At 35.6% G+C, this 24503-nt stretch overlaps 1 protein-coding gene across 3 annotated transcripts; it reads left to right on the forward strand.

Annotated features, from left to right (window-relative positions):
* Positions 1-560: 560 nt before the first annotated feature.
* On the forward strand, positions 561-11270 carry LOC111291399 (uncharacterized). Of its 3 annotated transcripts, none has more exons than XM_022883097.2 (12): positions 561-817; positions 901-979; positions 1057-1150; positions 1253-1402; positions 1608-1739; positions 3305-3455; positions 3546-3584; positions 3668-3742; positions 6321-6380; positions 6889-6953; positions 9302-9392; positions 11066-11270. In XM_022883097.2, exons 1-12 carry the CDS (start codon positions 716-718, stop codon positions 11108-11110), a joined length of 1083 nt encoding a protein of 360 aa, XP_022738832.1. In that variant the 5' UTR covers positions 561-715; the 3' UTR covers positions 11111-11270. The 3 variants fall into 3 exon arrangements, 2 of the variants coding, with proteins under 2 accessions (XP_022738832.1, XP_022738835.1); XR_016346486.1 differs by lacking the exon at positions 11066-11270 and adding an exon at positions 5950-6016 and having other exon boundaries at positions 598-817; positions 9302-9374; XM_022883100.2 differs by lacking the exon at positions 6321-6380 and having other exon boundaries at positions 600-817.
* Positions 11271-24503: the final 13233 nt, after the last annotated feature.

Below are 24503 nucleotides of genomic sequence, written 5' to 3' on the forward strand. Positions count from 1 at the left end.
CTAAGTATAAAAAAGATGCTCGTGCAAATTGACTGTTGCATCATGTGTGATGAAATGTGATTACCTCATCGCACAAGGTGCAGTAACCACTTACACGAGCATTTTTCATAATTAATGATTTTTTTCAAATGCGCATTTATTAAAATTAGAAAAATAGTGTGACACTATTGAACAAACAATGCTTGGTCGATAGATTAGATTAGAGGGTTTCATTGTCAGGTTTAAACATTTCATACATTGAAAAAATCATTACAAATTTAATTAAAGATTACGATAAGAGATATTTTATATTTTCGTGTCAGACATTGATTAAGAGATCGTAATAAAGAAATTGAAGTAAAAATTACTTTCGGAAATACATTTTTGGATAGTCGAATTTTTTCAAAAATAAATTTTGGTAAAGTTAAAAATTTTGAAAATAAATTTTTGGTTAATTAAAAAAGTTTTTTAAAATTTATTTTTGGTAACTTACCGAAAAAAAAGTAAAAGATAAAAAAATAATTAATTAATAAATATTTAAATAAATTTTTTATAAGTTAATTTTTTGAGATGTATCGGAAGTTTTTTGAGGTGCAAAAAAAACAACAATATCCATATAAAGTTTCCTCTTTCCAGTGAAGAAGCAGCCAGTCAGGAATAAGCTTCTCCCACAATACATCCGGTTTCGTGGCTCGAGAATCAAACAAAAATAAAAATAAAACAGTTGCAAATTAGTATGCATATATATGCTTCTTCGCTAGTATTCGTGAAAATGGCTCCTTACCTCTCTTCCCTTTCTCCCGTCACCGCCACCACCAGTCTCTCTCTCTCTTTTTCAGTAAGAAACTTCCAACTTTAATTCCTAATTTATGTTTTCATATTCTTTCTCTCTGGATTTTAATTTTTTTTGAAACTTTTAAGATTATGAGTTTTCCTCGGCGGACAAATGCGATACGGCTGGTGAGGTGTAGTAATGCCGCGGTGTCAAGACACGGCCAAGGTCTTTCTTTTTGTTGATGTATTCTTTAAAGAATCTTCTTTGGAATTTGTTTAGAATTTCGGGTTTCTTTTTTTCAGTTGCGTATGAATATGATCCGGAGCTTCGCACAGTGCTTGAATTAGCCACGGACGCCGAGCTATATGAGCTTCGAAGAATGCTTTTTGGTCCCAGGTTTGTTGATTTTTCTTTATTTTCGTTGCCCAGAATTTCTGGTTTTATTATTAGGTTTTAAACATTCTTATTAGAACTTTCGAATTTTGTTACAAAATTCAGCTACTTTAGTCCCTTGTTAAAGTCTATACTGAATAGAGATGATGTGGAGGATGGGATGATTGAAGAAAATGTCGAGGAGCGAGAAGCTTTTATAGCAGCTCTTGAATCACGCTTCTTATTCCTAGCAGCTGATGCCCGCTCAACATTAAGGTTAGTGCCGTGGGTTGCTTGCATAATTATGGTTTTGTTGGATGCCTGGTCGCATTGTTTGTGAGCTAAGACGCTTTGCTGAATGAAATCAAATGTGTTATTGTTCTTGCTGGTAGAAAGTAAGCATTGTTTTTATTTCTTTTGGCGTCAACTGAGTTTTTGTTTTGATAGGTATCTGACAGATTCCATTTGATCTTCTCGTCAGGGGTTGGAGGCCTTCGTATAGAAATGTCCTGCTTTCTGTGAGGAAAAAGTTGAACATTCCTTGCTCAAACAAGTTGTGCACTCAAGACCTTGAAGCAGAGATTTTCCTTTATCTATTGAGGGATTATGCAAGGTAACCCCATTCAATCTCAATGTTTAGCAAAATTTATTGTCATAAAGTTCTTAGTGACTGCAACAGCATGTGATGAAGTATTCCGGTAAGCAAATTAATTGCTACTGAAGTTGAGCATATATGTTATGGGTCTGTTTAGATTTGGAAAATGTTTTTCATTTTATACCTCCACTGTTACTCCAATATGATGAATAAAAATGTTCATAAAAGAGAGAATAAAACTGGCAAATGCTTGCCAGCAGCTGCATGGTCTGTTGGTAGAGTGCTGGACTTTTTGTTCCAGTGATCATGGTTTAAATCCTGACAGCCTCAATTAAAAAAAAAAACTAAGTAAATACCCAAGTTTGGAAATCCATGTTTGTGTAAATTTCTAATAAACTGGACAACTGTTTAAATTTTTTTTTAATTTTCATAAAATTAATCAACAATAATTCTGGATTTTAGTTATTTAATCCATTTATTTCAGTGGTCATATTGATAGTAAAAGTGGAGATAGAAAATGGCAACCATTTCCATAACTAAACACGCCCTAAATTTTTTCTGAAATATATGGTTTTAACAATGACAGTTTTGGGGATAAATTTAGTTGGTCATCTATTGTAAACTTGTTCATATTATTAAATTGGATTGGTGAAATTAATGTCTTGAAGTTTTCCTATATTTCTTGCTATTGCAAACCTGCTGAAAAACTTAGGGAGCTGAGAAGTTAGATTGTGCTTGTTTTTGATCGAAAGTTAAAGATAACAGGAATATATTATTTAATTCTAATAATTAATTTTCTGCTAAAATTGTCTTTTTTCAAATACAATATTAGCAATGACATTCCACTAAAGTGTTCCTATACTGCATGCATGCTTTGTTATATCACTTTCCATCTCTCACTCCCTTTTTCTGATGGAAAATTTCCCATATCTGCCTGGTGATTGGCAGAATAGGTTGTTAATAGGCTATATTTGCTTTGAATATTTGTGCTGGACATAACATTCTTCTACTACAATGTTTCTTTTTGTTGTTTTCTTTTTTTTAAAGAAAAAAAAAGTTATTGTTTTATTGCATTGAGTACTTAATATATACTGTGAAGTAATATGATCAAGGTTTGGGACTTAGATCAATATTTTTATGTTATATATCCTGTATGATCCCTTTTTTTGTTATGATGCAAGGAAAGATATTACGCAAGTTTGTTGTAATTTCTTGTATGGGGCAATTGGCATTTTTTAGATCGAGGCTAGTGGCCTGTGTCATGTTGATATCTAAAATGTTGCATTGTGATTGTGCATTGGTCCTATTCCGTACAGCATTAGCCATTGTTATTGCCGCTCATATTATCAAATAAATTTGTAATTTGGAGCTGAAAATTTAAATTCTAGTGATGCTTATAAGTTGATCTCCTTTGTTCCCACCTAGTGTTACATTTGCATGTGTATGAATTTATCTTTTTACTACTCGCGTATGAAAATTTCTAATGTATTAATGACAGCAATTTGCTTAAGATGAAATGAAGCAGAAGAAATAGGTTCTATATTTGTACAGTGGTGACTTATAGTTTTTGCTGCCTTGTTTAGTGAAGAATCAGGAACTTTTCCAGGCCTATGGGAAAGCAATAATATTTCCAACATTCAAAATAGTCTAGAATTGGGACTTAGCCAGTGGAAGGTGCAGGTCCTTGCTGCTGGTAAAGTCGGGGCAGCTGGGCTTCAATCAATAATTTTGAAGGTATGAAAACTTCTTCTAGTCTAGCATAATTTCTAGATGATTATTTTTATTCTTAATATTAATTGATATGTAGTTCTTTCCTTTGTTTAGGGTGGTGGTGTGATTACTTTGGCAAAAATTTATCAATTGGTAAGACATTGGTTTTATAGTAGCTTATATTTTATCTTGCTTTGTTGATTGCTTTTTTGAACTTTATTTGTTGCCTGTGATAGTTGACAAAGAAATTGTCTGGAATGGTGTTTCTGGAAGCTGCCAACTATTTGATTAAAAAGGAAGCTCTTAAAAAGGTACAAATTTAGTTCATAGCTTGCTAGTTGTTGAAGGAACTGAACCATGAATGCAATGTGAGAATCTGTATTTTATTTAATGCTAGAATACTACATATTTTCTGTTTAAAAATATAACTAACCTTTTAAACTAGAGGTGTCAATTAAGCAAGTTGTATGAATTTGATTCAGGTTGTTTTAGATTTGGTTTGAACCTCTTTAGGTCATTTTGGGTTTTCAGTTGATTAGATTTGATTTTTATTGGCTTTTTGGTTTTAATTGTTATTGGTTCAGGTTGGATCTGGAGTGGATCTGATGCAGGACAGCTTAGGGGGCTAGGGTTTAAGTTAAATTATAATCTGAAATTCTTAAGAAAACAGAAAAATTGGGTAAAGAAAAGAGAAAGATCCCTAAGCTTCACACCAATGATTCCTTAGGAATCACTCTTAAGGATGACTGTATCATACAACCACAAAGCAATAAGCTGAAAATTTAATGCATGTTTATTCTCTCAATAGAAGAGTATGTTGATTTATTGGACCCTTAGTATTTCTAAAGACATAGAATTCCTATTTCCATTAGGAATTAACAAGTTCTTGGACTCTAAGCTAACAAGCTTAAATTGAAACTCAAGAAAACAGAAAAATAAAAAGACCCATAAATATAAGACTAAAAAATACTCCCTCTGATCTATATCTTTATCCATCTTTCCATTTTGGGATGTCCAAAATGAAGTCCTTTTCTATTTTTGACCACGTAATACTCTTACTTTTCTATATTTAGAATTGATTTTTATCTTTTTTGCTTTTTGATAATAAAATGTATTGTACAAAAATATTATAAAAATTTGAATTTGTTTTATTAAATACATAAAAGTCAAAGCTTCCTTCTTAATATGTGTGAAAGTCAAACAGGATAAAGAAAATGGGACGGAAGGAGTAATTAATAAAACCTTACCAAAAAAAAAAAAATAAAACCTGTACAGCTCCCAACTCAACTTCCCATAATTGGACAACGAGATTTGGGCTGAGGCATTAGAATTAGTATGCCTTCTGAACACTATTGGAGGCTGCTGCTAGTGTGCTCCATTGGAATCTTTTAATATTTGGCTTAGTCAGGTTTGAGCCACAGTCTGGGAGGAGAATTGGTTCCTGTCCTTTTTAATTTCTGAGCCAACTAGGTTCATGTGGCATAGCCTTCAGGTTGTGGACTTTTCAAGTGAATTTGGGTTTAGGTTTGGGTAGGTTGGATCAACTTTTGCCACATATATTAGCAACTCCGTTACTATGTTTTTGCATTTCCACATTTTAAGTAAAATTAATTTTGCATTTCTCATGCATATGTAATTTATTAGTTATTCTTCTTCTTGAATTTGTCTCATGTGGGCAATGAATCTTGTGGCCTAACAGGTAGCACATGCCCATAAATTATGTTTACTGCAGAGGCTTGAGCCTATTGAATTATAATTCTTTCTTTTTTATTTTTTTTAGGAAATTTTTCTGTGACCATCCATTTGGTTTTATTTTATTTTTATTTTTATTTAATTCCTAGTCAGCAAATTTTCTCATTGGTTTGGTAGATATACTTTAGCCTGTAAAACTATGGATTGATTTGGTTTTTAGGATGTGAATAAGGAATGCCACCTAATTTGATGGCTGAAAGACCATGTAGTTTCTGTTTTGGTCAAAAAGGTAAATACCAAGTTAGGCTTTGTATTGATTGAGGAGAATGGAGGGAAATGGGAGGGTGAGTTGAGAGCGGTACCCTTGCCCTTGTTATATAGCATCTTAATGGAACAGAAGGGATTAGGACGGTACATTTACCCCATAAAAACCCCCTCCAAATCCATGTTTTTGAAACACCTCAAATTAGTAGAATTTGGCGGAAAAAGTACTTGTTAAAATTTTCTAGGTCTAGAGACAATATCATCCTTAATTTAACATTTCTTTTAATATAAAAAGAATATAATTGTAAAAGAACATGATATGTTGTCATTTCTTTCTTTTACATTTCTTAATGTAACTCCTCATTTCCATCCCCTATTCTTTTTTGACCAATCCAAATGGGGAACCTTACCCTCCCACCCTCCCCCTTTTTCCTCTCCCTCCCTTTCCTCAATTTTCTTTTCAAGCTGCCATCTAAGAGCATTTATCTTCTGTAATTCTTCTCCTTCCTTAAAGAGCAAAAGGTAATATTTCAGCATCCTCTTGTTGTCTTCTCCTTTCTAGAATGATTTCTTCATCAGGTCTTTGCATGTTGATTGGATTTGGGCAGGCGACAATGCTTATATTCTGTGTGAGAGCACTATCATTCTTCTGCTACTTATCTATTTGTTCCTCAATTTCTGCTACTTTCTTGATTATGATGTAAATGTATATACATTTTTCTTTTATTAACAAAAATGATGTAATTTGACTGAAAGATTTAACTGTGTTTTGCCATCCTTTCGTTTAATTTTTGGGCTGTCTTATATAGACCTGTAATGCTCTTTTTATGCTGTTTCAAATGATTGGAAAGTAACCTTGGCTGAGATACTATAATGTAAAACATACATTAGCAATGAACTCTTAACATACTTTCTTGCTTTCTGGATTTCTAGGGGGTGCAGGTAGCTGCTATTAATGTAGAATCTAGAGCAGCCTTGCTTGCAGCTAAGCAGGTAGTTTTATCATAATAATGAATCAACTCTGCTAAAATATTACTTTTCTTGTTGTCAAACATGCTGTCTTACGGTAAATAGTCTGCAATTGTAATGGATAAATTTGATTTAATGGTTGCAGCATCTAAATTGTGCATGTTTCTTTTTCATTTTCTTCTTTTTCTTTTTCTCTTGAATTTGGGCATGCATTTGTGTGGATAACAACATATCATGTTAAAGCCTCTACTCTAGTATTTCTCCTAAAGCTAAGTTTTTAGGGTACATATTAATCTCATTCTGGGTTGATTGATATTAATAAATCCAACTAACTTTTGTTAACACATTTATATGGGAAAAGTCTTCATCATTACGGCGTTAAAATTTCTATTATAAATAGTGGGAATAAACTAATATATATGAGTTATTTGCTTTATGCATGTTAAAACTATATAATAGATGTGCAACTAGTATTATTGTTTTGACATATTTATTTTTCTATCTCTTTTTTGCCCTCTAAACCATGGGACAGGGCTTTGCTGGTGCTGCATCCAGATATGTGGGTTTGAGGAGTATGATGAGTTTACTTGGCCCACTGTACTGACTCTAAACTTTATCTGTTGTTATTTGCATCTTTACGCTTTGCTTATCATTTACATTTTTCTTGCATATGAAACTTTGGGTGTTCTTTGTTTGGTAAAGAATTTTGTTTGATGCAAATCCATCTTCAAAATATTCTGTGTCTAAATTTCTAAAATGTGCTTCATAGAGATATGTGATTTTCCACTCCTTTTTCCTATCAAATTATGAGTGATGTAGTATGGAAGTAGAAACAATTAGAACAGAAGAGAGGGTAAAATCAATATAGAGTTAATTTGGAACAAGAATAGTATGGTTTAGGGTTGTGGAGCCACTTGTGAATAATATTTATGTATATTATGGTTGCTTAGTGAGTCTGGAAGATTATTTATTTATAGTAGGCTTTTAACAGTTTTCAATCCCATCCCTTGGATACAAATAAACTCTGTCTAACCCTAGAAACTCATTTAAGGATCAACCATGCTGGTCGCATGATAACTTAATTAAATGGAAACATAATTATAAGCCTTAGACTAAAATAAAATAGCAAATGTAAAACAAATAATCAATTTAGTATAGTACAAGGACGCTCTTGAATGGATCTCCTTGGTTTTCAATGGCACGCCTCATCAATGAAAACTTTGTCAACTTCAGCGAAGATTTTTTGGATCAATTCTTTTCAATTCGCCTTCTATAATCCAAGTACTCATACTAGCTTGTTTATCCAACCACTTCACCAAAAATCACCTATGCTAATTGCCTCTTCTAGACCTTAAAATTTTTGTATGTTAGAAGAGGAGAACTTGTTTACAAATTGGAGCCATTTCCACATCAAATCCCTCAAATGAATGTAAGCCAAACACATTAAAGATTGGACTGATTTGTAATTCAGGTGTCGGCTCTATCAAATAGGCATTTCAATTGATTTCCTCAAAACTGTGTATAGTCCAAACTTCCTCAACAGTTCTTGGCAAGTACCTTTTGGGAATATCTCTTGTCTTATATGCACTATTACAAACTTACCTTCTTCAAACTCTTGTACACATTGATTGTCAGCAGCAGCAGCATATGCTTAATTGCTCTTGACCTCCTTACTGATCTGCTGAATATTTGCAATAAAAGCCTTTTTATCATCACTAGCTTGGGCTTCTTGTGATAGTGGCACTAAAAGCCTCGATTTAACATTTTTTGAGAGTATAAGGATCCAATTTATCCAGACAATAGGGTAGGGGTTAAACCCAATATTTTTGTATGATACAGGGACTAAAGTCAAAATTTGAACTTCTACATGCATCTTTTTATGGAAGTCCTCGGCCTCTATTCTCACTCTGCCCCCATTTCCAGGCCATCTAACAATCGCTGTTCCAATCCAACACAAATAGCAAGCTATACTAGTACCTTCTTCAAACTTTTGTCCATATTGATTGTCAGCAGCAGCAGCATATGCTTAATTGCTCTTGACCTCCTTACTGATCTGCCGAATATTTGCAATAAAAGCCTTTTTATTATCACTAGCTTGGGCTTCTTGTGATAGTGGCACTAAAAGCCTTGATTTAACATTTTTTGAGAGTATAAGGATCCAATTTATCCAGACAATAGTGTAGGGGTTAAACCCAATATTTTTGTATAATACAGGGACTAAAGTCAAAATTTGAACTTCTACATGCATCTTTTTATGGAAGTTCTCGGCCTCTATTCTCACTCTGCCCCCATTTCCAGGCCATCTAACAATCGCTGTTCCAATCCAACACAAATAGCAAGTTATACTGGTCTAGTATCATGAAAAAGGTTTTCATTTTCTCCACATTAAATTTCATCCTTAGAACAGCTAACGAATGATATCAAAGTATCTTGAATTCATTTAGGACAAAACGTGGAAACATGTTTAAGGTGTTTTGGACATGTGAAAAGGAGACCTAGAAGTTCCCCCACGAGAAGATATGATTTAATGGGAAATACCTATGATGAGATGAAGAGAGGAACCAGGTTGATTGGAACAATAATGAGGACATGTTTCTTGTTGACCTTGTTGAGAATGTGGTCTTGAATAGAGCAAAGTGGCAAAATATGTGCCATGTACTCAACTGACATAGTGGGAAAAGGCTTAGATTTTGGTTATTTGGTTGTTATTAAGATAGGCAGTTGTTACAAACGTGGTCATCTCAACTGTTCTGGTAGGCATCTATTCATCTCATCTTGTCTGGTTACACCTTTCCCAAGTAGATTTGAATGATCATTTTGTCTCAAATTATGACAAGCTGTCTTCAGCTTAATCGTTGACTTAAAAATTTGCCACCTGTATTGCTATTATCAATATTTATGCCTTGCTCTTTTCAAATCTGAATGTGTAATATCATGTAATACAGGTTGTGGGGAACATTTCTGGCTGACGTTGTCATTCAGATGCTAGGAACAGATTATGCCAGAATTTTGCGAGCTATCTATGCATTTGCACAGGTAATCAATGTCACTTTATTTTATAAATGCTTAAGCATTGTACTATTTTCTTGCCAAATAAATGTATTATCATTTGAATCTTCCATCAATACCTCTCATTTGAAATTAGTAGAAGTTTGGCATTTTTTAATTATGAATTACAAAAATAATGAGGTTTACGATAACTGAAATTTAAGCTAACATGGAAATTTATAAGATTACTTATATTTTTCTATAATAGGTATAGTGTAAGTACGGAAATAAATTGCTACAACCAAATTGGTCATTTTTAAATGGTGTTGAGGTAGGGATCATATGGACAGCACACGTTGCCTGCTCAAAGTTTTATGGTTATTCAACCTCTTATGCATTTTGTCTGTCGTCATTCCAGATTTGTTCTATGCTGATAGAGCATATGGGGGAAGGAGAAAAAAATTTTGTTATATTCAAAGTTTTAGAATCCAAACTGTTATCAACTGATAAAACTAATTATGTCAAAAGTGATAGATTGTTGAGCCAATTGTTATTGTTATACTATAACGGGATCATGATGTCATTAATATTTAAATATTAATTTGCCCTAGTTTGACACTTTAGTTGCGGTTGAAAATTGTGGGGGAAAATTTGACGTTGAAAATAAGGTTTGAAAATTATGATTGAAAACTGCTGTGGAAAAGTATGTTTCTATAATCTAAAAGTTTGGCATTGTTGTGATAAAGTATTTTGATGTGTTGAAATGTCAAAAATATGTCAAAGTTATGTTCTTCACAACCACAATAGATATAATAAATTGATTATAATTTATGGTAATTATGAAGGAATAGTTTTCTTGGCATTTTGTTATTTAATAAGAGCTTTTAGTATTCCAATTGTTTATGAAGCTTGAAAGTTGCTTTTTTGATTGAACTTAGTGTGGGGAGTAAATCAACCCCAGCTGTAAATTTTTTAGCCAAAAGTAGAGTTGTTTGCCCTTTTTTGTGGTGGATGCTCGAACCAGTAATTTGGGCCTGCACCATAATGACAAACAAGGTCTTAGTGAGTGCAAAAGTTAGAAAATACAACAATGATGGATGATGTATACAAGATTTGTAATGACCAAGTATTCCTGCAAATAATTTTTATCCAATGAATGTTTATATTTTACATTAAATGAGATAGAAGCGCTGGTGTAAAAGATGTAAATTGCAGGAAATATAGTCAATGAAATCTGTGCATACAGGGATGGTCAGACTAATGATCCAGTGACCTGGGGCATAAACAATATTGAAACAATTAAAGCACAAACTTGCTTTCTCTACTGATATTCAACAATTATGACAGTGAAAACCTAGCAGTATAAACATGAAGTATCTAAATGATGTTAGTAGCTTGAAAAAAGAATAAATACTAAAAACAGATAAAAAAGTTTGCACAAGTGAATGTTGTGGAACATGTGATATAAATAAATATAATTTGTTTCTAAGTACTTTTGCAAGCCAATTATGACATGGTTATCTGCATTTTGAAGTTCAAGCTGTAGGATTGGCTTCAAACAATCATAACTCTTCAGTAAGATAATACTTGTGTCTACCAAGGCTGCACTGTGCAAATGTTGCTTTTATGATGAGAATAAGATGAATGTATCATGTCTGCAAGAATGTTGAAATTGAAGCTCTAACATGCATATGTATTTTTTTTTTTTTTATCTCCTTCAGATCCGTGTCACTCGAACATACCGGTTATCATGCAAAGATGACTGAGTAGGATAGCTTTTCAGGTGTACCTGGTAGAACTTCTCCAGTTGTAGAAACGGAGCTTTACTTTGGAACTGAAGCTTTAATGATCTTCATAGGTATATTGTATTCTGTAAGCATTTTCACGTCATAAATGTGCAGTTTATTTATGTCATATTTACCAGTATCCTTGGGTGTTTGTTTTGCAAGCTTAACAACAAGCCACTCCGTGCGTTTCTTATTCTGAAACCACGTGTCCATGCGGCACCAAGACTATTCGTAGTCGAGATCAGCCTTCCCTCGAGTCCAATTTTCCTTGGACAGCTCAATTTCAATCCTTCAAGCCGCATACATAGGAGCCTTTTCTTTGGCTTTGACCCCGTAGGGTTATTCATTTCGAACTCTATAGGGAGGAACCCAACTCCCGTCACTCATCAGCCCGCGATTCTCAAAGTGGCCCCGAGCACCCATCTTTGCCCGCAGGGCTTAAGGTCTTGAGCACCGACCCTTGAATACCCGTGGGGCATGCAGCCCCGGTTCTCATGATTTTATTACTTCTTGACATGGTGAGAACCCAACACCATGCCCGCCCGTATTGTACGCAAACTTTCATATCAAGTTTACACAAGCACAACACTTATGCTGGTCAGCAGCTAGCTCGGAGCCTTTAGGCTCATCTCATCCCACGGGATTCAGTTCTTAGGGCTTAGGCCCTTAGCTTCTATGTAGACTGCCCGCACGCATGATTGACACCCAACATCATGCTAATCCCGCAAGGGGGACTTGGGTGGACTGCCCTAGTTGCAGCATACCTCTACCGATTGGCCACAAGGGTCTAGCAGCGTGCCTGCCTGCTAGCCCGCACATCCCTCAGGCTCGATGGCATCCTTCCTACGCAAACACCATCTCATGATCCTTTTGGTTCAAGGAGGGGAAATCGAGGGGCATAGCGAACTCTACTGTGTAATCTCATGGCTCAACGCGAAGGCGTGATATGAGGCCTGCTGGCCCCAACCGTCCCTGGGTTTACCATGAGCCGAGGAAACATCGTGCCACACTCGTGACCCTACGATGCCTGCCCACCTAGACACCACTAGTGTCTAGGAGTAGCTCACTTCAGACTAGTTAGGCCTCTGTCTGCCCGCTAGCCAAGGAGGTGGTGGAGAGTTGACACCAGTCATCCACTATAAAGAGCGTAAGAGATTTTTTCAGTTTCCTACCAGTAACCATAAGATTGTCTGAAATGGGGACACTTTTCTCCCTAGCCATCTCAGGGCCTTTCTCCGACTAACTCAGGGCCCCATAACCTTCCTTTTGGTCACCATTATTCCTTGATTCTACTCATTGCTCCATCAACCCACTCGAAAGTGCCTGCACATGCCTTCAACTGACAGCACCTGACTGGCTAGTTGGTCCTAGGGCACCGGCGCACTGCCTTACACTTACCTACGTATCTTGCGGTCCAGGGCTCCCACTGCCCGCACAACATATTAGTAACCTGTTCCAATGCTCCAAATGCACGCCCGCATCTATTAGAACCACTTTCCCGCCAGCTTGGTCTCGATAACTGCTCAGCTCAGGGTCAGTCATGGCATGACCAAGGCACACCAAGGCCTGACTATGACACCACTGCTGCATGCACGTTAATTTTTAATGTTTTACTTATCTGGCCCTCTATTGTGTTAATAACTGTGTTGAAGAGTTAAAATGATTTAGGCAATTAATTTTCTCGGAAATGTAGAAATCTACTTTGCCTGGATGTCCCTTTATGATTATAAAATCATAAGATAGTACCAGTTGTTTAAATATTAGAGAGTTGATATGGCTGGTTGAAGACATTCAAGTCTAATGTGCTTTGTCCAAGAGGTTTAGTACCTTTTATTTATGATGCTACTGATGAAAGTTCATCAGTAATAATCCAAATGGCTTATTGCCTATTCCATCAAGGTAAGATTTCCTAGTGAACAACCATAAAAAATAGGCTATGAATAATGGAGGAATAATAAAAGGTTGCTGATACATGTTCTGTGCTCGAAGCATGATTCACCAGTGTGCACCGATTGTTGATACTATTTATTACCAATGTCGACCTTTTTCCCTCTAAAAATTCCTTGGTGAAGTCTCGTTTGGATAGTTCAGTAGCTTCACTGATAAAGCTTTTTAGCCCCTTTTTTACTTGTGCAGTTATCTGAATTGGTTGAACCAAGGCTTCTTTTGGTTGTGTTTTCTTTTTTTTTTTTTTTTTGTTACAAAGGAAGCTGCATGGGGATGTAGAAAGGAGTTTTAGGTGCTAAAATTTAAACCTTAGCCAATAAAATGTCACATCTTAAAGATTGTTACATAAATTAATATTGTTAAGCTCAGAGTTTTTTTTTTTTTTTTGGATAAATGCATTTATTCATTCAAAGAAGCAGACCAAGTGTGGTACAGTAAACTTGTTAAACTATGGTATGACAAATTTACAAAACTGTTAACTAATAAGTCCCCATGAAAAAAAGAAACTATAGTTCCTAGAGGATGTGACTAGCTGAGAGGAGTTACAAATCCTTAGTTGAATTGCGTCCTTGATACAAGCAAGAATAGAATCAACACTGCATGGGGATGGGCCAAATATTCTTTGGTTTCTGTCCTTCCAAATAAAATAGATATAAGCTGTCTAAGCAAGTTTGAGAGTGATAGATTTCAAAGACTTACCTTTGAGGGAACAAATTGCCCATTGAAATTCAAAGTTCCAATCATCGACAACGTGATGGATGTTAGAGATTTGTTAAAGAGTAGCCCAAACTTGATAGAGAAAAGACATGACAAAAATAGATGATCTCTAGATTCAGGATTAAATCCGATATGAACTTACATAATAGAAAGGAGGTTAGAGAAAAAGGAGAAAGAAAAGAGAAAGAGAAGAATGAGTCAAAGAAATTGGGAATTTTCTATATTTTTCTTTCATTCAGCATAGGTATATAACAACTGCCAGTTGTACAATAACTGTTTCATAATGAGTCATCAGCTAATAATGTAATTACATGCACTATAACCGACTTTATTGTCATCCCATGACAAAATCCTTGGTTCAGCTAGTGGCCTTTTTGACACGTCTTGGACTATGGTCTTGGGCTCGCAGTTGACTGCCAACATCTGTGCTTGGGTTTTCTATCATTACTTCCTTCTCTAGTAGCAACCTTGTCCTCCAGGTTGAAATGAGGATACTGCAAGGCTGTGTCCCGTTCCCACTCCTAGGAGGCTTCAGATGGTGATAGATTTTTACATTGTACGAGTAGCTGCTTGAGAAGTCAGTCATTGTGTTGAAAGATCTTGCCAGGTTCAAGAACGGGTTGATCATTATTAATGGCATCATCTGGTAATTGGGATGAAATAAACGGAGGCTGTCCATGGCATGCTTTGAGGAGAGAGACATGAAAAACATGATGTATCTTGGTTGATTGTGGAAGTTTCACTTTATAAGCTACCTGGCTAATTTTACAAGTAATTTGGAATGGACCAAAGTGTGAAAAATTAAGAAATAAAACTGTGTGAAAAATTAAGAGTAAAACTGAATGTATATTGAAAAATTGCTCAATAAAAATTATACAAAGCACCTTAGGTTTATATACAATTAACTAGTGGTAAACTAGAAAATTAAATATTCTTAAAACTAATCCTCTAATTGAGAGATTATTTATCCTAATTTTTTGTCTTTAATTCTAGAGATATAAATGCTTAATTTTAAAGATATAAATATAAATATAAATATACAAATTATAATATTACAATTAACTGTAAATAGATGTTTTCTCACTTCTCCTCAAGTTGGTGAATATATGTTTTCTATTCTTAGCTTGAAAATAATTTCTTGAAATATTGCACTGCTGAGACCTTAAGTCAACACATCTGCAAGTTGACTCTTGGTTGATAGATATGACGTACAAATCAATCAATTGTCTAGTTTCTCCTTTATGAAATATTGGTCTACTTCAATGTGTTTTGTTTTGTTATGTTGCACAAGATTGTGTGCAATGCTTATTGCAAACTTGTTATCTAAGTAGAGTCTTAATGGTTCATCCCACTTGATCTTCAAGTCTTCTAGGATAATCTTTAATCATAGTAGTTCACAAATTTCTTGAGCCATTGCTCTCAACTCTGTTTTAGCACTTAATCTTGCTACTACATTATGTTTTTTACTCCTCCAAATCACAAGATTACCACTAAGAAAAAGTGTAGTAGCCTGAGGTGGATCTTCTATCAGTTACTGAATTTGCATAATCTACATCTGTATATGCTTTTAGAATCAGTCATGAATTTTTTTTGAATAAGATATCTCTCCCAAGATTAGCCTTCAAATAGTGCAATACATGATAAACAGTCTGTAGGTGCACTTCTTTAGGATTATGCATAAATTGACTTATAATACTCACAACATATGCTGTATCAGGTCTAGTATATAAGAGATAAATGACTTTTTCAACTAATCTCTGGTACATTTCTCTATCTACAGCAATATTTTCATTAGTTTCTCCAAGTTTATGATTAAGATCTATAGGGGTATTTGTAGGTTTACATGCGAGCTTCTCAGTTTTCTTCAAAAGATCCATCACATATTTATATTGTGAGATGAAAATACAATGCTGTGAGTGAGCTACTTCAATTCCTAGGAAGTACTTCAATCTCTCTAGCTCTTTTATCACAAATTCTCTAGCGAAACACTATTTTAGAGATTCTCTCTCTTTGTCATCATTTCTAGTTACAATTATATCATCAATATACACTAATAGAATTGTGACTCTCCCTGAATCGAAATGTTTGATAAACAATATGTGATTCCTTTGACTCTGTTTATATTTCATTGCTAGCATCGCTTTGGCAAATCTCCCAAACCAAGCTCTAAGAGACTATTTAAGGCCATATAAAGCCCTTTTTAGCTTGCATACTTTGTTTGTTTCTAGATGACCTACAAATCCTGGTAGAACCTTCATATATTTTTCTTCTTCCAAATCACTATGAAGAAAAGCATTCTTTACATTAAATTGTTGAAGCTATCAAGTGTAATTTGCAACCAATGATAATAAAATTCTAACTGTATTCATCTTGACAATTATAGCAAAAGTTTCCTAGTAATCCATTATATAAGTTTGAGTGTAGCCCTTAGCCACCAACTTGACTTTATATCTTTCAACAGTATCATCCGCTTTTTATTTTACAGTGAAACCCATTTACACCTAACTAGATTTTTTCCTTTAAGCAACTCTACAAGTTCTCATGTCTTATTTTTCTTTGAGGCCTCTATTTCTATTTTTATGGCTTGCCTTTATTTCTCATTGGATAATACCTTGAAAAATGTAGTTGAAATAGAAATAATGTTTAGGCTCACAAGAAAATTTTTGTGGAATGGTGAGAATTTTTCAAATGACACAAAATTAGAAATTAGGTATAGTGAATGCTTAGTACATTCTCTGGTTCCTTTCCTAATGGTAATAAGCAGATCATAATCATTAGTTATAGTTTTAAAAAATTCATGCTTATTTTGAGAAATAAAGTCAAAGACTGTAGTTACTTTATTTCTAGAGTCAAGATCAGGTTCTTGGACTTGCATTGGTTTAAGGTCTAGAACTTTCTTTCTTGAGTACACCTGTAATTCTTTTATAGAATAAAAAATAATATTATCCTTTGTCACATCTTCTATGTTTGGAATAGATTTAGACTCAAATTCAGTATTTGACTTGAACTCAGAATAAGCAAGTTTAGACTCAAAAAAATTAACGAGTGAAAATGTCGAAGAGGAGAACAAATTAAGCAAAAAGAAGTCTTTATCCTTTTTTTTCCATGAATGAAGTCTCCTATAAGGTAGAGTGAAAAATGACTTATTTTTTTGCCAATTGTTGATGAGGTCTATAAACCACATAGCATTGTCGATAGGGTTGGAGTTTGACAAACACCCAATCCCCTTCCGTAAACACTCGATTCTGTTACGATCAGCTTGCATCTTCATACGGTTTCGAGCACGTTCCATATTGGCTTGTAACCTGGTTAACAGGTTCTGTCTCTTGCTGAGGTTGTTATCAAGTGAAGCTATATTAGAGCTGCAAACAATATATGAAGCAATTATGGGTGGTGGAAGACTGTAAATAGCCTCAAATGGTGTTATACAAATGCTGCTATGAAATGATGTGCTACCACCATTTAGCCCAGTGTAGGATACGAACCCAGTGTCGAGGTTGTTCACTGACAAAACAGCGTAGATAAGTTTCTAAATAGCGGTTCAAAACTTCAGATTGTCCATCAGTTTGTGGATGGTAGGCATTGTTAAGGCATAGTGTGGTCCCCTGTAACTTGAAAAACTCTTTCCAAAAATGGTTGGTGATCACTGACTATCATGGAAGGCCATCAAGTCATGCAATATCGTTAGCAAAGAGTTTAGCCAATTGTGGAGCTGTGATAGAGGATGGAATGGCCACAAAATAGGCATATTTGGATAAACAATCCATTACCACCCAAATGGCAGACTTGCCTTGGGATACTGGAAGATGTGTGATGAAGTCCTTCGCTATGTCTTGCCAAATGTGAAACGGTCTCGATAGTTGTTGTAATAATTCTCTTTGCTTTGAGGTTATATACTTTGCTTGCCGGCATGTGTGACATTCTTTGATAAATGTCTTGATTGATTCTCGCCTGTTTGGCCGGTAAAAATTTGTAGACAAATGAGCAAAGGTCTTTGAGATGCCAGCTTGTCTTCTCACAAGAGAAGAATGAAACTCTTTAAGTAGGGTTTGTTGTAAGTGGTGCCCTTCAGGTATCAAAATCTTACCAGCAAATCAATGAAGCCCATCAGAAGAATAAAATCCAGAAAGTGAGTTGTTATCTCGCTCCACATTAGCTATCAAAGCTTTACCATCTGCAGAGGCACTATAATATTGTTTGAGTTGATCCAAAAAATGAAAAAATAGGCCTTGTGGTCGCATTATAACTGCCATTGAGAGTATGGAATTAGCATTAGCCCCCTGATTATTTTTTCCAGGTCAATACCGAATGGTATATTGGAATCCCAGAAGTTTGATAAGACACTTTTGCTGCTTTGGAGTTTGAATGGTAGGGGATATAAGGTTTTTTAGGCTCTGCTGACCTGTGAAAATGGTAAATGGCCTGCCAATCAAATATTTTCGCCATTTGTGAACCGCTTTTGTGATAGCAAGCATTTCCTTAGCTTAGGTAGAAGCCAATTGCATTTGAGGACCCAACTTCTTACTAAAACATGCTATGGGATGAACTTGTTGTGGAAGAACAACACTAATGGCAACATTATATGCATATGTTTCTAGGGAAAAGGGCTTGTTAAAATTTGGTAATGCTAAAACAGACAATGTAGTCATAGCCGTTTTGAGCTTCTAAAAGGCACTGGTAATCGCAGGTGTCCCCCGAAATTTGTCATAATTGAGCAAGTCAGTAAATGGTGCTGCAATTGCGGCATAGTGATGAACAAATTTTCGGTAATATCCAGTGCGAGCGAGAAATCCCCGTAATGCTTTGAGTGATCACATAGCCTAGATAATCAGTGAAATAGCATCCAAATGAACATTTGGATAGTTTATCATAAAATTGATGATCTTGTAGGAGCTGTAAGACCTGTGATAAGTAAAAGAGATTATCATCCCAAGATTGACTATAGATTAATATATCATTAAAGAAGACTAGAACACATTGTCGAAGTAATGGTCAAAATAAGTGATTCATGGCAGCTTGAAATGTGGAGGGGGTATTGGTTAAGCCAAATGGCATGACCAAAAATTCGAAATGGCCATCTGATGTGCATCCTCAAGAGCTACACAAATCTGATCGTAGTCCGTACGAAGTTCAATCTCAAAAAATATAGTGGCACCATGCAATTCATCAAGCAACTCATCAACTATTGGAATAGGAAATTTGTCTTTGACATTAGCAGCATTAAGAGCTCTATGATCAACACAAAAATGCCAAGTGCCATCCTTCTTACGAACTAGTAAAACTGGAGAAAAAAAAGAACCGGTGCTGGGGCAAATGCAAATAATACCATCTTGTAGCATATTTGTTATGAGTTTCACCATATCATTTTTTGTGTATTAGGGTATTTATAGGGCTTGACATTCATTGGCTTGGAGTTTGGCAGTAAATGAATATGGTGGTCATGAGGGCGTGGAAAAGGAAGGCCTGAGGAACATTGAACACCTTCTGAAATTAGTGCAGTATGGATTGTGTTGGGTGTTATCTGTATTGGGCGGCTGGGACCTGGGAGGACGGGGTTCTAACATAGAGCAAGTGCGCAGAGGCAATGGCCCTTGTGTGGAGAAGGCGACAAAGCTGGTTGTAAGACAAAGAAAAAGTCCTTGTAGGGCGATTATCATGCAGAGTGGTAAGCGAGCCCTGATGGAGAAAAGTCATGTACAGTGCATTAAAGTTCGAGACAATCGGTCCCAATTGAGAAAGCCAGTTGATGCCTAATATAACGTCAGTTCCATAAACATCCAGTAAAAAAAGGTCTACTGGAAAAGAATGACATTGTAACTGTAAGATACCTTATCACAACGGGTAGTGCATGTAAGAGTCTCACCATTACGTATTATAACCAAGAATGTTGGTGCTGCCTGAATTAATAAGTTAAGGTGCTTGGCTATTCTTAGTTGAATAAGGTCATGTGTGCTTCCTGAATCAACAAGAGCAGTCACTGAATGGCCTGAAACAGTGCCATTAATTTTCAAGGTGTTCAAGGATGTATGACCTGCAGTAGCATGAAGTGATATTTGGAAGGTAGAGGAGTCATCAATGGAAAATTGGTGAGGAGGTGGCTATTGTGGTAATGATGCCAATGGTGGAAAAGGTGGGGTATAGGAGCCAGGAGGTTTTGGTAATGGGGGTTCTTATCAGCCTATAACAGTAAGAAGGGGGTAGTGCGACAACAATGCCCTAGTTTGTACTGGTCATCATAGTTGAAACAAAGTCTTTTAGCACATAGCGTCTGCATCTCAAGAGACAGATGCCGTATGGGAAAAGCATGGGGTGAAGGCATGGGTTTGGTTGCATGGTTTGTGTGTAATGAAAAGGAGGTGGTCTACCCTTTAGCTAATTTGGGTTCGAGAAGGTTAGCAAGGCCTGAAGTTTGAGAAATGGATTGTGGTTTTAAGAGGGCCATGTCGCGTTGAATCTCAGGTCGTAAACCAGAGAGGAAACAGTTAAGCAAATGTTCCTCTGATAGTCCAAAGACTCAGTTGGGAATGTTTTAAAGTAAATTTGGTATCGAGTAACAGTAGAAGTTTGTTTAAGTGTGAATAAGGAAGCTTGATGATTAACAAATGAGGAAGGACCAAACCTCAACTCCAAGGTTCATGTAAAAGATTCCCAATCATGAAGTTGGTGGTTGTAATGCATCCATTGATACCAACTTAGAGTTTGGCTAGTCATGTAGAAAACAACTATAGGTAAACGTTGATGGGGAGAAATAAAATGAAACTCAAAGTATTTTTCGACATGAAAATCCAATCCAAGGGATTGGAGCCACCAAAAAAGGTGATATGAAATTTTGGAGATTTTATTGTAAAGGCTGTAGAAGGCGACGGTATGGTTGATGAAGAGAGTGTTTAGGTTGTTGGTAAAAGGGGAAGAAGAATTGGTGGTGAGTCCAAAATCGATTGTTTGTCAAATTGAGCCATTTTGAACTAAAGATCATGAATCAAGGAATGTTGATAATGGTGGTGAGATCCGAACATTTGGCATCAAATTTGGATACCAAAGCAGAACGCAGGTCAAGAATTTGGGACACAAAAGAATTAGCAAGATTGCTAACGGCGTCCTTTATCGCATTGGTAAGTTTTAGAGGCATGGTGGAGTGGCGGAAGGGCAATGAAAGCACCAATGATATGAACTCACAGAATAAGAAAGGTCGGAGAAAAAGGAGAAAGAAAAGAGAGAGAAAAAGAGTAGGAGAAATGATTGAAAATTTTCTATATTCTTCTTTCATTCAGCGTAGGTTATATAACAATTGCCAGTCGTACAACAACTGTATCTTAATGAGTCATCAGCTAATAAAGGAATTATATGCACTATAACAGACTCTATTCTCATGCTAAAATCTTTGGTCTGGCTAGGGGCTTTTCTGACACGTCTTGAGCTGACAGCAGACTTCCAACATCCATGCTTGGTTTTCTATCAAAATCCGTAAAATAAGCAATTTGTTATCACAATAGTCGAGTTTACCTAATTAGAGAGTCGCTGAAGAGTAGAAAGTCTGTTCAATTTTGCTAACCAAGCAATAAAAGAATACTTAGTTACATGAAGAGGAAACCAGATATCTCTATGCCAAGAGATATACTTCCACGCACTGGCAACAGAAAAATTATCTTAAGGATCAGCCAACCAAACAACACAGATAGATTCCATAGTGTTAGGGAAAATAGTGCCACAGATGGCAGCCTAGATTTCAACTAGATCATTGGAACATGCCTTGGGCCAATGCCAGTCGCCATTAAAAATAACATCAGCAAACATAGCACTAGCTGGTAGTGCCGAAGTGCATAAAATTCTCTGGTTGTGAGCAGGTAGCAAAGGGCCCTTGGGATGCCAATTATCGTACCAGAGAAAAGTTCCCTCACCATTCCCAATAATATGCTTCAATAGTGGTCTAACCAAACCCCTAAGCTTTTGCGGCTTCTTCCATGTCCAGCTGTAGCTTTGAGGGATAGAAACGCGCCAGGAACAACTTCTCTTTAAAAGATGACATTTAAACCATGCCACACAGAGAGCCAGATCTAGTAAATAGAGCCCAAATATGCTTCAAATTACAAGCAGTATTTCCAAATAATTGGGTTTTTTTATACCAAGCCCTCCCTCAGACTTAGGTTGACAAACCAAATCCCAATGAACTTTTGCCCCTCTTGAGAACTAGCCTTCCCCTCCCAAATAAAAGTAGAGCATGGTTGAACCACTTTCTTAAGAAATTTCTTCGGGTGAAAAAAAATACAACTTCAAAAATTCTGAATGCTAAAGATCACAGAATTATAAGCTGTACCCTACCAGCATAAGAGAGGCATTTTACTGCTCAACTACTAATCCTGGCTGAAATTTTCACAATAAGAGGAGAGCAATCTCTATCAGCTAATTTCCCGCGAATAAGTGGTACGCCACGATATTTCACAGGGAGCGTACCAAGCTTGAATCCAATAGATGAAGCCAAATCATTTGCCACTAAGTGATCGAGACCAACATAGAAGATCTCTCTTGGAGCTATTAAATTGTAACCCAGATATGCAATAAAAGACATGAAGATTTCTTATTTCCCTAGACAAAATAAGTAAATCATCAGCAAGGCATAAAGTGAGAAATCTCCATTTTGCTGCATTTAGGATGATATTCTGCCAATTTCTCAACAGCAGCCATGTTTAGCAAGCAAGATAAAATATGCATCACCATGACAAATAAAGAGATGATGGATCCCTTTGTCTCAGACCTTTAGCTCCAGGAATATATCCCACCAAGCCACCGTCAAGTCCAATAGAAAAACGAACAGACATAATACATCCTTTAATCCAGTTAAGAAACAAGGGAGGGGCATCAAGCGCTTGAAAAATCTTCAGCGAGAGCTCCCAATGTACCGAGTAAAAAGCCTTCCTTAGATCAATTTTCGGTGCACACCTCGGGTATACAATTTTTGTATGATAACCCTTCACCAATTCCTGGGCAAGTAACACATTATCCACCAGATTCCTCTCTTGAATGAAAGCACCCTGGTTTGGGAAGATGAAGTGTAAGCAATTTTTTAGCCTGTTGGCTGAATTTTTTGCAGTACGCTTGTACGTTGTTGAACAGCCTGATATTATCCGAAAATGAAAGCACTCCGGGTTCAATTTATACTTTTATGTTCACAATTTCCTTTTTTATTTTTGTCCACTTAACTGCATCCTTGTGTTATACTGTCATTTTATTATCTACTTTCTTTTTGTCTTCCCGCACCTAACTTTCTTTTTTCATATTTAAGTTGAGGTGGTGTTGTTTCTATGGCTTCATGATTTGTTGAGGGAGATATTAGAATGCATTCATAATGGTTCTCCATTATTCTGTTTGTAACTTTGAGCCGTACTCTTGCAATAAACTTAATATGTTAATGGAATTGGTTTGCATGGTGTTTGAGTAACATGTAAGAATTACTGAATAAACTATGGAAATTACATATGATTTTCAAAATTCAAAAGGAAATGCCATAGTATTGCTGGCTTTTGCTCCTTCCAAGTAACACGTTTGACCCTCAAAAAATATTCGAAATATCAGAAGGAACTCAAGCCTGCGGTGAAAACTGCTATTGAAGGTTGTCATCAGTATTAAGTTCGATTCCAAATTCAAAGCTCGAAACTTGACTTGAACTCGATCGAATTTTATTTTTTTAGTTCGAATTCGACTCGAAATAAAAATCGAGTTATTTGAATTCATTTCATTAATCTCGATTAATATATAAAAATAAGTTTGATTTTTATATTTGATAAAAATTCGATTATTTATACTTGAATTCAAATTCGAGATATTTTATTGATTAAAATAATAAAAATATATTAAAATATAAAAATTCGATTACACTTGTTAGTTACTCGAGTTGAGTATAAAAATATTCGAATTCAATTCGATCGATAAGTCGAATTATTCAAATTTGAACTTTACTCGATAATAATTGAGTTGAATTAAAATTTTATTTAAGTCGAATCTGAATAATTTATAAGTATTAATATATCATTTACACTCTTAGTTGTTACTCTATTTATCTTGACAATATTACATCTTTTGTTGTATTTCTTTTCTTCCGAAATTTATCTGCATTCTTGAAATATTTTCAGTGTTTTAAAAGAACTGATATGTGCACTTAAAAATGTCACCCAAGGGCAAAGCCAAAGGGGGCAGGCAGGACCACGGCTCCCCTAAAAATTTCACTTCTCATATGCTACCGTGTTTGAACCTATCAAAATATTATTATGGTCCCTTTCCCTTTTGAAATTATTATTTGACGTCCCCTTTACCCAATTTCTGCCTCTGCCTCGAATGTCACCACATGGAGTTTTGAGACGGAGGAATAGAAAATCTTTTTGGTACTAGTGGAATAATATCACTTGATCAATACAACCTCGAAGCCTAGTTAAACCATCTAGGTCATCTTAAATTAACTTCGACCTTCTAGAGGAACCAAAACTTCAGACACTCCAAAGTTGCCTGAATGTGCCTAACCTGCAAAGAAGTTTGCACGAACATTAAATTCTATATAAATGTGACTAATAGGACACTATCAATCTGTGCTTATTAAACATTCATTATCCATTAACACATGAATTAAAGGATTATTGCCAGCCGTATGATTTGTTTGATTTTTTAATTTTAATAATCAAGGTTCAGACTCTAGCAACATTAATAAAAAATAAATAAG

Source organism: Durio zibethinus, chromosome 11 (genome assembly GCF_047325235.1).
Source record: "Durio zibethinus cultivar Kanyao isolate XHJ-2024 chromosome 11, ASM4732523v1, whole genome shotgun sequence".
Classification (NCBI taxonomy): Eukaryota; Viridiplantae; Streptophyta; class Magnoliopsida; order Malvales; family Malvaceae; genus Durio; species Durio zibethinus.

What these genes read in the sequence shown, in the direction of transcription:
- LOC111291399 (XM_022883097.2), top strand. Translation starts at nt 716, where the DNA reads ATGCATATATATGCTTCTTCGCTAGTATTCGTGAAAATGGCTCCTTAC. An exon ending in TTCAATCAATAATTTTGAAG is followed by an intron (nt 3,456 to 3,545) that starts GTATGAAAACTT and finishes TCCTTTGTTTAG; the next exon opens with GGTGGTGGTGTGATTACTTT. An exon ending in CCTTGCTTGCAGCTAAGCAG is followed by an intron (nt 6,381 to 6,888) that starts GTAGTTTTATCA and finishes ACCATGGGACAG; the next exon opens with GGCTTTGCTGGTGCTGCATC.